Genomic DNA, 15,171 nt, shown 5'->3' on the forward strand with positions numbered 1-15,171 from the left:
GCCCGCCTCCTTCACTGGGATAAAGAGGTACAGGTACAGAGGCCCGCCTCCTTCACTGGGATAAAGAGGTACAGGTACAGAGGCCCGCCTCCTTCACTGGGATAAGGAGGTACAGGTACAGAGACCCGCCTCCTTCACTGGGATAAAGAGGTACAGGTACAGAGGCCCGCCTCCTTCACTGGGATAAGGAGGTACAGGTACAGAGGCCCGCCTCCTTCACTGGGATAAAGAGGTACAGGTACAGAGGCCCGCCTCCTTCACTGGGATAAAGAGGTACAGGTACAGAGGCCCGCCTCCTTCACTGAGACTGACAGAAACAGAGGCCATGCAACGAGGACAATATCCAGTACAACAGTGTGTGTATGTTTTGGAACGCACCCACAGTGGACTGATGACGGTGCGTGTAATACAGGACGGTGGTTATTGTAGTGAAATAGGAATGTGTGTTTACCTGACAGTAACACTGGGGTCATGAGACACTCCGCAGGTCAGTGTGGCTTTAGTGCCCTTGATGACACTTTGATCCTGAGAAGGGGTGGAGATACGGGTACGAGCTGTACAAAACACATGCACACACACAGTTATATAAAGCATATGTATTAAATTATGTATCATTTTATATTTAATATTAAATATAGCCATATATATATATATATATATATATATATATATATATATATATATATATATATATATATATATATATACTAAAGATTTAATTCAGACTTTATCTCTTATACACACAGTTGGTTACTGAAAAAAACACACACATACACACTCACTTACCCCACACCCCGAGCTGTGCTGAGGCCTGGTCAATGCCACGCGAGTTGCTTGCAGTACATGTGTAGCGACCAGAGTCAGATAGGTGGGCAGGGCTTATCAAAAGGCTGCCAGATTCTAACAGGGTGAAACGGGGCAACTGGACCGATCCACTCGCTAATACACTCTCACCTACACACACACACACACATTTTATATATACACACTGAGCAAAAGTTGTGTGTTTCATAATTCATTACTGAGTTGGTGTGTTGGTTCCTGAGATTGTGTGTGTGTGTTTTGAGAGATACACCTTTCTGCCAAGTGATAGCAGGCCGTGGAGCTCCTGCTGTCTCACAGTGCAAAATGACTGACATCCCATCAATCACAGTGCTGTCTGATGGACCTGCAGTGATGTTTGGTGCAATACCTGAGAGAACACACACACTCACAGATGTAAAGTCTGCGTAGAGTTCAGGTGTTTCAAATCAAAGTAAAAGAGAAAATAAAGAAAGCAGGCACTTTGGAGGAAAAGTGGGAAAGAGACAGCCAGAGGCAAAAAAAAACACTCTGTCTGTCATTGCCTGTGTCTCGGTGTGTGTATGAGTGTGTAGGGGATTGTATGCGTACTAATGTGTTTATTCTTAATATGGATTATAGGAATGCCCAACTGCACCTATCCCTCCTAGAGTTCTTTGGTTCTCCAAATCCTATGATAAGGTAAGTAATGTATAGTTTAAAAATCTTTCTACGTTATGCACCTTAACTTGGACTTTTGGCAGTGTGCCAGCTCGAGATTTCACGATACATTCATGCAAAACCATTCCTCCAGTTCTCCTGCCACAAAACTCCCTCTTGTTTTAAGAGCCTACTGTGATCCTGTCTGATTCTGTGTGCAGAAGTCTTCAAAATTCACTTTGATTTTAGACAAATAATTATCTCTGGTTTTGTAGGTGCCTCTGGTCTTGGGTGCATAAATCCCCCACAATGCCCTTCGATGTAGGGTACATTATTTCCTCCAGCCTAATCTACACAATTCTCAAAAATTCCCTTTGATCTTGGGTACAGAATTCCCTATAATTCCCTTTGATCTTGAGTACATAATTCCCTCTGGCTTTGGGTACATAATTCCTGCCAGCTGAAGGTACTGAAAAAATACCTGCCAGCTGAAAAATCTCTTTCATCATGCATGCAATTGTCTCTGGCAAATAATTTCCTTTGATCTTGGGCAAATATGTTCATTTGACTCTCGTCTCTGCGAGCCTACCACACAGATTTAATACTTGTCATTTTTAGGGCATACCTAACAACCTGTGTTTTCTTTCTCTCTCTCCCCCCCAATCTGTCCCTCTGAGTGACATGTTGATCCTGGGATTGAGATGCTGGCCTCTTCTGCCCCTCGGACCTGCTTGGTCCATCCTGGTGCCCTGTGTCTGGTCGGAGTTTTATCGCACCGCTCCTGTGAAGGACGGCCCCATGAGGACAGTTGAGGGTTATACCTGTTAAAACTGTTAATATTATAGTCAGGCTGTCTGTTGTTGCCCAAATGAGGATGGGTTCCCTTTTGAGTCTGGTTCCTCTCGAGGTTTCTTCCTCATGTCGTCTGAGGGAGTTTTTCCTTGCCACCGTCGCCACAGGCTTCATCATTGGGGATAGATTAGGGATAAAATTAGCTCATGTTTTAAGTCGTTCAAATTCTGTAAAGCTGCTTTGCGACAATGTTTATTGTTAAAAGCGCCATACAAATAAACTTGATTTGATTTGACATTTGGCCTTTGGTGCATGAAGCTCTTTTACCTTGGGTGCTAAAAACTTGCAGTTCTCAGAAAAAAAGTCTTGCTGTACATGGGTGTAAGTCCCTCTGTCCTTGCCTTCTGAAGTCCTGCTGGTGTGGGGAACACAATTACCTCTGATTCTGGAAGAGCATGTCCCTCTGCTTGTGGATATATAAGTCCTCTCTGGACATTAGATTTGTATGCTAACACTCCTCTGACCTTTGGTGCATAAGTCCCTCTGATCATGGGTGCTGAAGGACTGCTTGCCTTGGCTGCAATCTCTGGTCTCAGCTCCCTGGCCTTAAATAATGAAGTCCTGTTCTCCTTGGGTGCTTTATTCCTTCCGGCATAAGGTTTAGAAGCAAGTGTGTTGTTAGAGCCAATGGAGTTCCACACGTGTTAGACTCCAGTTCACATGGTCAGGAAGACTTCAGGCTCAGGCTTACTCATTTGTCATGACTCAAATGACACACTGCACCATTCTTATGCTAAGGTCACACAGAGCCGGTTGATCCGTGAAAACCATGGCTGGGGCTATCGTGGCCATTCCGGCAGATTTTGGAGGTGATCCATCGCAAAAATTTGGGTGGACTAAATGTGCAAATGAAGCTGTGATGGTAGTGACAGAAGATGCCAGTAAAACCAATGGTAGCAGCGACGTATAGTGACATATGGCCATATGGCAAAGACGGCAGCGTGTACGGTTTTTACAGCTGCAGTACAGCATAGCCATAAGAAGACAAAATAAGCCACACCCCTAGGCAAACTATGCACTTTCTGCAAAATGTTGGTTCCTGAACATTCTGAGCTCGATGGTTGCAGCAGGTATGGTAAACCCTGGTAGTCCACGTAAGCCTCACATATGCCTCAAGGATGCTCAAGGATGCCTTCACAGTTGTGACAGATGAATTCATCCAGCGCTTAACCGACAGCAATTTTCAACACAAGGAAACTTTCTGGGGATGGAAGCCATGCCCTCCCGATTGTCAAGGTAGCTCCCCGACTCTCACGTATTCTGACGGAAGGCCCCAGAACACGTGCCGATTGATCCCCAGAAAGCTCCAAATCATCTACTGGTGTCTACTGTGATTCTGGCTATGTGAGACCTTAGCTTTAGTTCAGTCATTGTGACTCTGCCTCAGTCTCAGACAGTGGACTTGCTGCAGACTGTCTGCCACATGATTATGATTCTGCCACAATCTCAGTACCTGTACTATTTTGTCTACATTTTCTGGTTTATAGATCTATTTATCAAATAATCTGCTATCCCAGAATCCCATGTGTAACACACACACATACTGTATACATACTGGTGACGGCGAGGTAGGTGTTGGTTTGCACTTCGCCAGCAGCATTGCGAGCAAAACATTGGAACATTCCAGTGTCATCAGGCAACAGGCCATTAATCTGCAGACTCCCACCAGCCAGAACATGATAACGGGGATTCCTCAATGGACTAATGGGAACTGCATCCTTATACCATACAATATCAGGCTGGGGAACACCTGAGAACACACACACACACACACACACACACACACACACACACACACACACACACACACATATATTTTGGCACTGAAACAAGAACACTAAGATCCTGTTCACACGTGGTATTAACAGCCTTCTCAAGTGATCAATTACAGGTGAAGAGCTGAAGGACAGACATTCACTCGACATTTTGGATGAATCTTCATGTATATGAAATGAAGAAAGAATCTATGAAAAACAGTGGCTTTTGTGTCAGTTGCTTTATCATCGTTTTTATCCATTAGCCAAGCAGCAGAGAGCTCTTCCATTCACCTCACTTTCCAAACAGTCTCAGAATGATTATGGATCTTCCAGTGAGGGAAATGGCACAGTTAATTAGTCGATTTGTGTTCATACTACAAATTTTATGTGATCATATGTATCCCAGATATATATATATAGTATGACACAGTTGAGATAATGATGATGATGATAAAAAAAGTCCTCATCTACCTTTTGCCTGGCAAGGAATGTCCACCACCTTCTCCATCTCAGCAGTGATGTGCTTCTCTGGTTCCTTCACAAACTGTGGAGGTTCTGAAAGACAGAAGGAGAGGTTGAAGGTCAGAGGTGACACAAGCACAGAAAAACTGAGGTCTGCTTGAAATTCTGTGACCTATTTACAAGTATTTATTTATTTATGTGTGCACATCTGTATCTACCCAACACTTGCAGAAATGCTCCAGCACTAACGGATGGTACACTACTGCTCCGTAGCTCTGCCTCACACTCATAAAATCCTGAATCGCTGATGGTGGGACTAAGGAGGGTCAACCTGCGGTTAAAGTCACTCAGACCTGAACGGACAGGAACACCGTCTCTCCTCCAGCTGATACTCAGCTTTATCAATGGCCTAACAGAGACACAGAAGGACTTTCAGTAAATTTTTAAAAATATAAAAAACATGAAGATGCACAGGAAGAAAGAGAACTGTGCATGAAACAGCAGAAGGTCAAAGGTGAAAGGTCACTGACCGGGCATTGGCCACACACTCCATGGTGACCTCTGAGGTTCCAGAAACAACACTTGTGTTCCTGGGGGGAAAAACAATGGAGGGAGCAATGGGATCTGCAGGACCACCAATATCTACATACATATACAAACACACGAGAGAGAGAGAGAGAGAGAGAGAGAGAGAGAGAGAGAGAGAGAGAGAGAGAGAGAGAGGGGTTACTGTGTGTGTGTGTGTGTGTGTGTGTGTGTGTGTGTGAGAGAGAGAGAGAGAGAGAGAGAGAGAGATATTGTTTTAGGCAGTGTTTTGCCTGCAGAGTCTCTGCTGAGTGCTGATACACTACTGCAGCTGCTGGCAAGGTCTGTCCTACACACACACACACACACACACACACACACACACGTACTTCTATCTGTGTGGGGACTCACTAACATAATACATTCCCTCACCCCTTACTCTAATCGTAACCACCACATACTAAATGCCTAACCCCACCCCTTACCCTAACCCCACCCCTTACCCTCGCCATAACCTAAACCTCATTCTAATCTGAACCTCAAAACTGAGTCTTAACCCTCAAACAGCCGTTTGAAGAAGTGAGGACCAGACAAAATGTCCTTACTTTTCAAAAATGTCCTAACCCTGTTCTCGATATGTAGCAAGTACAAGTACACACACACACACACACACACACACACACACACACACACACACACACACACACACACACACCCCTACACAAGCATATCTCAGTACCTGCAGTAAGAAAACATTTCTCCTTAAGTCTTAACACATGCACTCACACATCAGCACAAATTCACAATGAAATAAATTGTGTGTGTGTGAGAGAGAGAGAGAGAGAGAGAGAGAGAGAGAGAGAGAGAGAGAGACTCACTCTCTACAGTGAGTGTGATTGGCTGACTCGTCTTATTCTCCCCGTTCTTGTCATTTACAGCCTGAGCATAATAACGTCCAGCGTCTGGAGCTACCGATGAGAGGATGACCAGTGTGTTATCCAGAGTGATGGCACTGTACAGAGAGAGAAACAGAATGCGAGAGACAGATGAAGAGAAAAATAGAGACAGACAGACAAATAAAGAGAGACAGACAGACAGAAACACAGATATCCCTTTGAGCTCATCAGGGAACAGATCCTTGAACTGGTTCCATGAAGGATTCTTTGAACCGTTGTATCAGGTAGCAAACCAGCCAAGGTTTTCACCAGTTTTGAAACCGTTGTTATCAAGGATGCATCATGAACACAGGGTGTTGCACAATGGGAGTAAACAGGACTCACAAGATGGTGAATTGCATTGATTACATGTGAGCTTCTGTTCCACTGCTGCAGATGTTTGTTTTCCTTCCATATTTTTCTGAACATGTATCCTTTTCAATGCTGTTCTCCATTGCTGCACTCTACTTCTGCTACAAACTTGCAACATGCCCTCTAATGTTATCACAGTTTTCACTGGAAAAACAAGCTACAGTTTCTTTCCAGCTGGGAACCAACTTTTCAGGTTCCAACCCAATTTATTTTCGATTGAAATGCTCTGAAAGGTTCAAAATTTCTGTTTCACAAAACCAGAACAGAACCAGTTCCCTGCTGATCAAAAAGGGGAAAGTGAGAGAGAAATAAATAAATAAATAAATAAATAAATAAGAAAGAGCGTGACAGACAGACAGACAGACAGACAGACAGACAGACAGATATCCTACCTCAGTCTGAGACCCTGACCCTACCCCACTCTGAGACTTTGACTCTGTCCCAGACTGAGACCTTGAGCCCACCCTTCTCTGAGACCCTGACCCTACCCTTCTGAAACTCCGACCCTACCCCTGTCCGAGACTCTGACCTTACCTCAGTTTGAGACCCTGACCCTACCCTAGTCTGAGACCCTGAGCCTACCTCAGTCTGACACCCTGACCTGACCCCAGTCTGAGACCTTGATCCTACCCCAGTCTAAGATCTTGACTCTGTCTCAGTCTGAGACCCTTAGCCCATCCTCGTCTAAGACCCTGACCCTACCCCAGTCTGAGACCCTGAGCCTACCCCAGTCTGAGACCCTGATCCAACCCCCAACTGAGACCCTGACCCTCACACAGTCTGAGACCCTGGTCCTACCCTTCAGAAACTCTGACCCTACCCCAGTTTGAGACCCTGAGCTTACCCTAGTCTGAGACCCTGAGCCTACCCCAGTCTGAGACCCTGACCCTACCTCAGTCTGAGACCTTGATCCTACCCAAGTCTGAGACCCTGATCCTACCCTTCTGAGACTCTGAGCCTACCCCCATCTGAGACCCTGACCCAATCTGAGACCCTAAGCTACCCCAGCCTGAGGCCCTGTCTCTGTCCCAGTCTGAGAATCTGACCCTCGCCCATTCTGAGACCCTGACTCTACCTCATTTTGAGACCCTGACCTGACCTCAGTCTGAGACCTTGATCCTACCCCAGTCTAAGACCTTGACTTTATCCCAGTTTGAGACCCTGAGCCCACCCTCATCTGAGATCCTGACCCTACCCCAGTCTGAGACTTTGATCCTACCCTTCTGAGGCTCTGAGCCTACCCCCATCTGAGACCCTGACCCTACCTCAGTCTGAGACTCTGACCCTACCCAAGACTGAGACCCTGATCCTACCCCCATCTGAGACCTTGACCCCTCCCAAGTCTGAGACCCTGATAGTTCCACATATTCCCAGTCATGGTTAATGTAGTGTCGGTGTTCCTCAGCCTCAGGTTGTCTCTTTGATTCTGTACAATTTTAGGGTCTCATATTTTTTCTATGCAAAAAACTAAATGTTTGGGAGGTTCTGAGGTAATTGTTATGGATGTATCATCGTCTGCTCAGTCATGATCTGACCCCTTACTCAGGTATTTGACCATAAAGCCTGGAGATGCCTCAATAATGATGAGAGCCTGAGATAACATCCAAAACCTCTGTTCCTGTGCATTACGGTTCAGTAAACAATGTGGATTTAACAGGGTTAGGGTCAGAGAACTGCATCAGCATACAAGGTAACAACATGAGACCCAAAAAATCAGTCATTTTAAATTTAAAGATTTTTTTTTTGTTTGAGAAACATACTCTATAAATTAAACATACTATTATTAACATGCAAAGGTTTGAGCAGCATTCTTTGTGAAGAGAGAGAGAAAAATATGAATTATGGATTAGGACTGAGATATTCAATCCACACACACACACACACACACACACACACACACACACACACACACACACACACACACACCTAATAGAGATAGCTATTGACATTTATTTACAAATTTTGTAATTACTTTAATTTTAAAAGTAAATTACTTTTAATTAAACATTAACAAACATATAAAGTTATAATTTCACATTAGTACTACTCGAACACTACTTTCACACTAGCAAGTGACATTTAGTCTCTTGTGGGCGTGTCACAACTGCTATTGTTTTTGCTTGGGGGCGTGGCTGTTTCTTTAATTTTCAGTGAACTGAATAAATGGTGAATTTTATTCTGATAATTGAACCACATCATACAATGGAAAATGTGAGAGAAAATAAAAACAATAGTAATTTTATAATACCCATGAACACTGTGTGTGTGTTGTTGTTGCATCAGGGATTCCAAAATGAGGTTTGCAGAAATGAATGGGTTTATTCTTTGACTTCCATTACGCTCGTCTGACAGAAAACATGCTAACACACACACACACACACACACACACACACACACACACACACACACACACACACACACAAAACAGAAACTTAGGTGAAATGGAAATGGTGAAGTGATCTGACGGGGTGAATCTGCTTGACCGTTCTGGGACATTGCACAGGAATAGAATGTCAGTAACAGAGTGCGCGCACACACACACACACACACACACACACACACACACACACACACACACACACACACACACACAGATGAAAAGAGAAACTCAACCGAAAAAAAATCCCCCAAAATAAACCATCCCTCAAATCTCAACCCTGAACCATCTGTTTAATAATTTATATCTACACTTGCATGAAAACTAAATAAATAGGACACTGCCTAAAAATCCTCATCATGAATCAAACCTCAGGACTTTCACAGCATATAAAACTCCACCAAACTGTAGCTGCTGTAATAAAACCTCATCACTACAGGCGCCATACAGCTGCATCTCCATACAGCACATTTTATTAGCTTTAACTTAATCATCGTAAAACCACACGCTGTCTGGCCCTGAAGTTTAGCCGTAAGCTATCTCCAGGCCATTGGAGGAGATGCTGATAATGACTCCACATTTCTGCACAACCAAATATGAAATAACAGATTTTTCATTTAAACGCAGTGTGAGTATGAAATTAAAGCAGAGTGGTGCTTTTCCATTTTTAGACTCTCTCTCCTGCAACACAACATTAACTCCTCACGCTCATTATTCCCTCATTATTAGCTTCACCTGGGACTTTGAGGAACTGTAGCTAAAGCAATTTCCTGTGAGATTCAATTTTCTTGAAACTCTGTACAGACTCATATCAACTTCCAAACTCACGAGCAGTGAAATGAAGTTCCATCAGATAGAAAAGTGAAACACTACAGTACTTAAGTCTTTGAGGTTCCTCTGCCTCAGACCTTCTGGGTAAGACCTGTATGGTGTTGAGGACTTGATTTAACACTCATCTTACACACTTCACTCCGGCTGGGATGAATGAACTGACCTCCTGAACACCACGTGAGAGTTCATGCAGGAAGTTCAGCAGGAGGTAAAACAGAAAGAGAATCAGATTCAGAGACACTGGTTTAAAATGAAAAAGTTATTTCAGGTTTATGTGAAGAAAGTTCCTCATGTTCAGATTACGCAGCTGTGGATTTCCTGAGCTCTGCATTAAGATTATTAAAATCACCCTTGTATAGTTCATGCCTCCAATGTTACCAGATTTTTCTCGAGTAGAAGCAGGTTCTAACACACAGTACCTACTGCACTGGTCTAGTGTGGAGCAGAGTTACTGTTATCACCCCACAGTTGATTATTTTCCTCTAACAGCACATCGACAAATGTTTTATTCCTCTCATACCACAGCAATCGGGCAACAGTTACAATGCCTATGTCATAGAAATGTTATATTTTAACACGTGTAATGTTGTTTGACATTGGAGATGCAGGTTAGTTCCTGTTGTCACTGACGTTATAGCAGCTGTAAACAGTCGTTCCCTCACCAGCCTCTTTATTCTCTCTCTAAGTTAGTAAGAGAAAAAAAATGCAGCTAGTCATGTTACCAAGAAAACACAAAGACGTGCAAACTTCTCTGTCCTGAAGATGCTGGAAAACTTAAAGTTAAATAGCTTTGGCAGGACTTGACCATTCCAGTGATGCTAGCTGCTTATCTATGTGATGAAGTGTTAGAGAGAAAAATATTATTACATTTACATCATATGTAATCATAGTTCCAATCTGCACACAGCTCTACGTCCATCTGCACACCCATTACTCCTGTTTTTATTCCTCATGAACTCGTCACTGCATCAATACAAAACACACTTCACAAGGAAGAGCAGAACCGGAGTTCTGCAATGATGCTCATCACATCTGTACAGGATTTGTCCACACTGAAGTAATCGCATTACGAAAACAGATCAAACTTCTGCAACGTAATATCTTTACTCATTTCGTCATCCATTTTCAGTCTCCTGTAATAAGTCATGAAGTCCATATTACTTCACAGCCAATCACACACCATATTACACAGCAGAACTTACCGTTTCCATTCACACTCAGTGTTTCTCTGTATGATAAAGTGGTGCTCAGTAATCTGGTTTTAAAATTACAGCAAATAAAACAACAAAAACCTTATTTCCTTTTGGCACTAAACACATATATTTTTGCAGATTTCTACGTCATAGAGTTTCCCACCATCAGGGTTCCAATGTTGCCTGATTCCACACAATCTCCTCGCCACAAGTCTGAAAACATTTCTCTACTGCCAGCATTTTATGGCGAGATACACTTAAAAATAGAATTTTCTAAGAGGTGATCTTTTTTCCTTGATATAAATGTTAATTTTAAAAATCTGCAAGTATCATCATTTCAAATGATGAAACATTTGGATAGATTAGACTGTTCTAGAGAAAAAAAACGACAACATACAGCATGTCTGATCCTTAGAACAACCAGAACAACAGCTGAAAAGTAAAGGTAGTGAAATTGCCCTGAAAACAGCCTGAGATCCACAGTTATATAATGTCTCCTTATATTAAACCTGCACATTTTATAGTCACATTATTTGTGGTTTCTAGTTTCCTAAAGATGCTCAATGAAATTTACAGCAGGTCCAAGGTCCACGTGGGCTCTTCAGTAGGAGATGAGACGCTTCTCTATCATTTTGTGGTCATCACTGTTTCAAGAGGGGTTTCTCAACTGAAGACGCTGCCTCTCCAACATCATTCAGCCAAAAACCAAGCACTGAATTAAACTGAAGGGATGAAGGATCACTGCTGAACCTGTAACCATGCAGTGATGCTGGACGCACCTTGGCAAACCAAAACGTGGCTGTATACTGCAGGATTTTTTTTAAAGATAATGCAGTACTTTTTTCCTTACAGCTTATACTCTATCAAATAAAATGCTGAGATTTGTGATACGTGTTGTGTAAATGTATGATGGTGGGTGTGTCAAGGTTTATAAAGATACAGCAAAAGTGCAGTGAATTGGTAATGTAAAGACACGAGACAGAATCAGGCACAGAAGAGACATCATCACTCCGGGGAGGAAGCAAGATTCAGGATCTAGAAATCAATTTCCTCCACAATTACCCAGCACACGCACACACACACACACACACACACACACACGACACTGGGAAGGTTTTGTGAGGCCGTGGTCACCACAGTCCCACTTCCTCCACTGTACTTTCTTCCAGTCTTGGTGAAGGTCTTCAGCACCGTTTCACTTCAGAGTTATCAGAGTGTGTGAAGCTGCTCACGTTTCACATTAACATAATTCTGCTGAAGCTGGGAAATATCTACTCCCTCATTTCCACACTGTTACATGGAGACAAAGAGAAGGAGAGACGGAGACGGGGACATGCACACATTTACTGTCAGGACTACTGAATAAACCAGTGTAATATTTATTCTCTCGTCTTCAGCCCATTAGCATTAGCAGTGAATCAAGTGTGAATTAAGGACATGCCCACAGTTGACTAATCATGGTGGTACAGGAAGTGTAACAGTTGGTGGGTGGGGCTTACATGCGGCTGCTGGGTGGGATCTTCCTGCCGTCTCGGAACCATGTGACCTGTGGCTGAGGGAAGCTATCGATGTGTGGGGCTTTAATCACGGCAGCATCTCCCTGAGACACACTCTCAGACTTCACAGTGTCATTAAAGGCACCCATAACTGCACACACACACACACACACACACACACACACACACACACACACACACACACACAAAACATACATTAATAAACAGTCTCTTATTTCTTTGTGTGAACTCAGCAGGTGTGAAACTGTAATGTTAATTATTTTGGGTTTAAACAACACACTGAACTCAGTGAAGAAGACATTTCATCTTCTCTCTCTCTCACACACACACACACACACACACACACACACACAGTATTACTCACAGGCCACCTGCACCTCCGTCCTGCGCTGCAGCAGAGCTCCAACTCGATTCCGCACAATGCAGCGATAAAAACCAGCATGAGTCCCATCCAAAGAGCGGATCAGATATCTAACACACACACACACACACACACACACACACACACACACACACAGATAATTACCTAAAATCTTGAGAGTGGTGCTTATGGTTGTTCTGGGTCAAATTAAAATGCAAGTTTAAATCTCAGCACTGTCGGATGCTCTCTTTGACGCTGACATGCTGGATAAAATACTCAGACAAATCAGTCACTTTAATTCTATATCTTTATCTCTGTGCTACTCATAATTCAATTCAATTTATTTATATAATTAAAAATCAACTCTAAGTCCCAGGACCTGAGTGACCTTCTGGTCTTTTATGATCAACATCTCCTACTTAGATCAAAAGGTGCAGGTTATCTGTTGGTACCTCGTATAGTGAAGGCTACATCAGGGCGGAGCCTTTTCTTACAAAGCCCCACAGTTATGGAACAGCCTTCCAAGTAGTGTTCGGGACTCAGACACAGTCTCGGTGTTTAAGTCTCGGCTGAAAACATCTGTTTAGTCAAGCTTTTTGTTAATAGTGTTCATGAGGTAAAGGATCTGGAGCAGCCTCAGACAGTGTTTTGGTAAACTGGGATGTATGGATTGTATGGATGCTGTCAGTCCCCACTCGCTCATTCAGGTTTGTTGACGGTGTAGTGGCTGCTGCTTTATGTCCTGGGGTCCCTCATGCCTGTGTTACCTTCTGGCTCTTCCCTTTTAGTTTTGATGTCATAGTTAGTCTTGCTGGAGTCCCTGCTTGTACTCAGTGCACAATGTACACTGTTCATAACCATTAGGTGACATTGGACATACTGTATGTAACAGCTTCTCTCTCTCTCTCTCTCTCTCTCTCATGACACATGCTACTCCTGAGATACCAGTCACCCCTTCTTCTCTTAGGACCTGCCTGATCCATCTTGATGCCCTACTTCTTGTTAGAGTTCTCATCACTTTAAAATCACTCAGTGCTGCTGAGGATGGTCCACATGGACAGCCTAAAGAGCAGCATGTGATTATTGTGGATGGTACCACGCAGAAACTGAAGATGGCTTAGGACTGCAGTCGTCATGAACAGTTTTACACTCAAGTCTCCATCAGTAAACAGTTTATAACTTCAACAAAGCAGACTTCCTGTTAAACTATAATGAATTTCCTGGTTACACAGTTGTACTTTGTGACTCTATAGGACACAGTTAGAGAAGTGAAGTGTTTATAATCACGCTGTCCTTGCTGGTGGACGTGTTTAAGAAAACAGGCAGTTAGTTGAGGATGAACCAGTTGGTGCTGTGGTTCTAGTGGAAAGTTAGTTAAAGAACTGATTGTTTGGGTTTAGGCTGGTGAACATGTGGCAAAACAAGAAACGAACCAGTTAGTATTCAAGGAAGTGGTGAAACTGTGGTTCGATACCGGTGTAGTTTGGCAGGGGTGCGAGTGTTGGAGTGGGGATTTGCTGTAAAAGGCAGTGAGCTGAACATATTTGTGCTTATTATGTTTGTAATATGGTGATACATGAATGCAGATGTGTGTATTGTTTGTATAGCTTTTAGTTTAATTTTCCTAAAAAATAAAAAACAGTGCGATTTATAACATTCATGCCAATACAGCTGGACTGAACTGAGAGAGAGAGAGAGAGAGAGAGAGAGAGAGAGAGAGAGAAGGCTGCTTAGGCTATTCAACAAGGTCACTGTCTGAGAGGTATAATATCAACAATATAAAACCATCTCTCTCTCTCTCTCTCTCTCTCTCTCTCCTCTCTCTCTCTCTGTGCAGCCTACACTGTAGACTACTGAAAATTCGAGAAAGAGACAGTTTGTGTTTTGATCGTTTGAGTTGCTTTAAAAAGCATGCAGCCTCAGAATTAGATCAATAGAGTGAGGGACAGACTGACAGAACAGAGGGACAGACTGCAAGGACAAATTGAGAGGACAGAGGGACAGACTGAGAGGACAGACTGAGAAGACAATGGGACAGACTGAGAGGACAGAGGCAGAGACTGAGGGGCACAGACTGAGAGAACAGAGAAACAGACTGAGAGGACAGACTAAGAGGACAGAGGGACAGACTGAGAGGACAGACTAAGAGGACAGAGGGACAGACTGAGAGGACAGACTAAGATGACAGAGGGACAGACTGAAAGGACACACTAAGAGGACAGAGGAACAGACTGAGAGGACATATTGAGAGAACAGAAGGACAGACTGAGAGGAACAGACTGAGAGGAACAGAGGGACAGACTGAGAGGAACAGACTGAGAGGAACAGAGGGACAGACTGAGAGGACAGAGGGACAGACTGAGAGGACAGAGGGACAGACTAAGAGGACAGAGGGACAGACTGAAAGGACACACTAAAAGGACAGAGAAACAGACTGAGAGGACATACTGAGAGGACAGAGGGACAGACTGAGAGGAACAGACTAAGAGGACAGAGTGACAGACTGAGAGGAACAGACTGAGAGGACAGAGGGACAGACTGAGAGGGAC

The 15,171-nt window shown here is 43.4% G+C and overlaps 2 protein-coding genes across 2 annotated transcripts in view; one reads left to right on the forward strand and one right to left on the reverse strand.

Moving 5' to 3' along the window:
- LOC132897866 (protein sidekick-2-like) overlaps positions 1-15,171 on the reverse strand; it is a 127,360-nt gene that overhangs the window by 91,530 nt on the left and 20,659 nt on the right. The window contains exons 2-11 of the mRNA XM_060939112.1: positions 12,626-12,732; positions 12,244-12,391; positions 5,915-6,048; positions 5,042-5,153; positions 4,730-4,920; positions 4,521-4,604; positions 3,848-4,042; positions 1,076-1,192; positions 787-954; positions 452-554 (exon numbers count right to left, since the gene is read on the reverse strand). Of these exons, the coding sequence (XP_060795095.1) occupies positions 452-554; positions 787-954; positions 1,076-1,192; positions 3,848-4,042; positions 4,521-4,604; positions 4,730-4,920; positions 5,042-5,153; positions 5,915-6,048; positions 12,244-12,391; positions 12,626-12,732 (1,359 nt within the window). The remainder of the gene's footprint in view (positions 1-451; positions 555-786; positions 955-1,075; positions 1,193-3,847; positions 4,043-4,520; positions 4,605-4,729; positions 4,921-5,041; positions 5,154-5,914; positions 6,049-12,243; positions 12,392-12,625; positions 12,733-15,171) is intronic.
- Positions 1-15,171, forward strand: part of rpl38 (ribosomal protein L38) — a 364,540-nt gene that overhangs the window by 15,722 nt on the left and 333,647 nt on the right. The window lies entirely within an intron of this gene.

This window comes from Neoarius graeffei, chromosome 14 (assembly GCF_027579695.1).
Source record: "Neoarius graeffei isolate fNeoGra1 chromosome 14, fNeoGra1.pri, whole genome shotgun sequence".
NCBI lineage: Eukaryota > Metazoa > Chordata > Actinopteri > Siluriformes > Ariidae > Neoarius > Neoarius graeffei.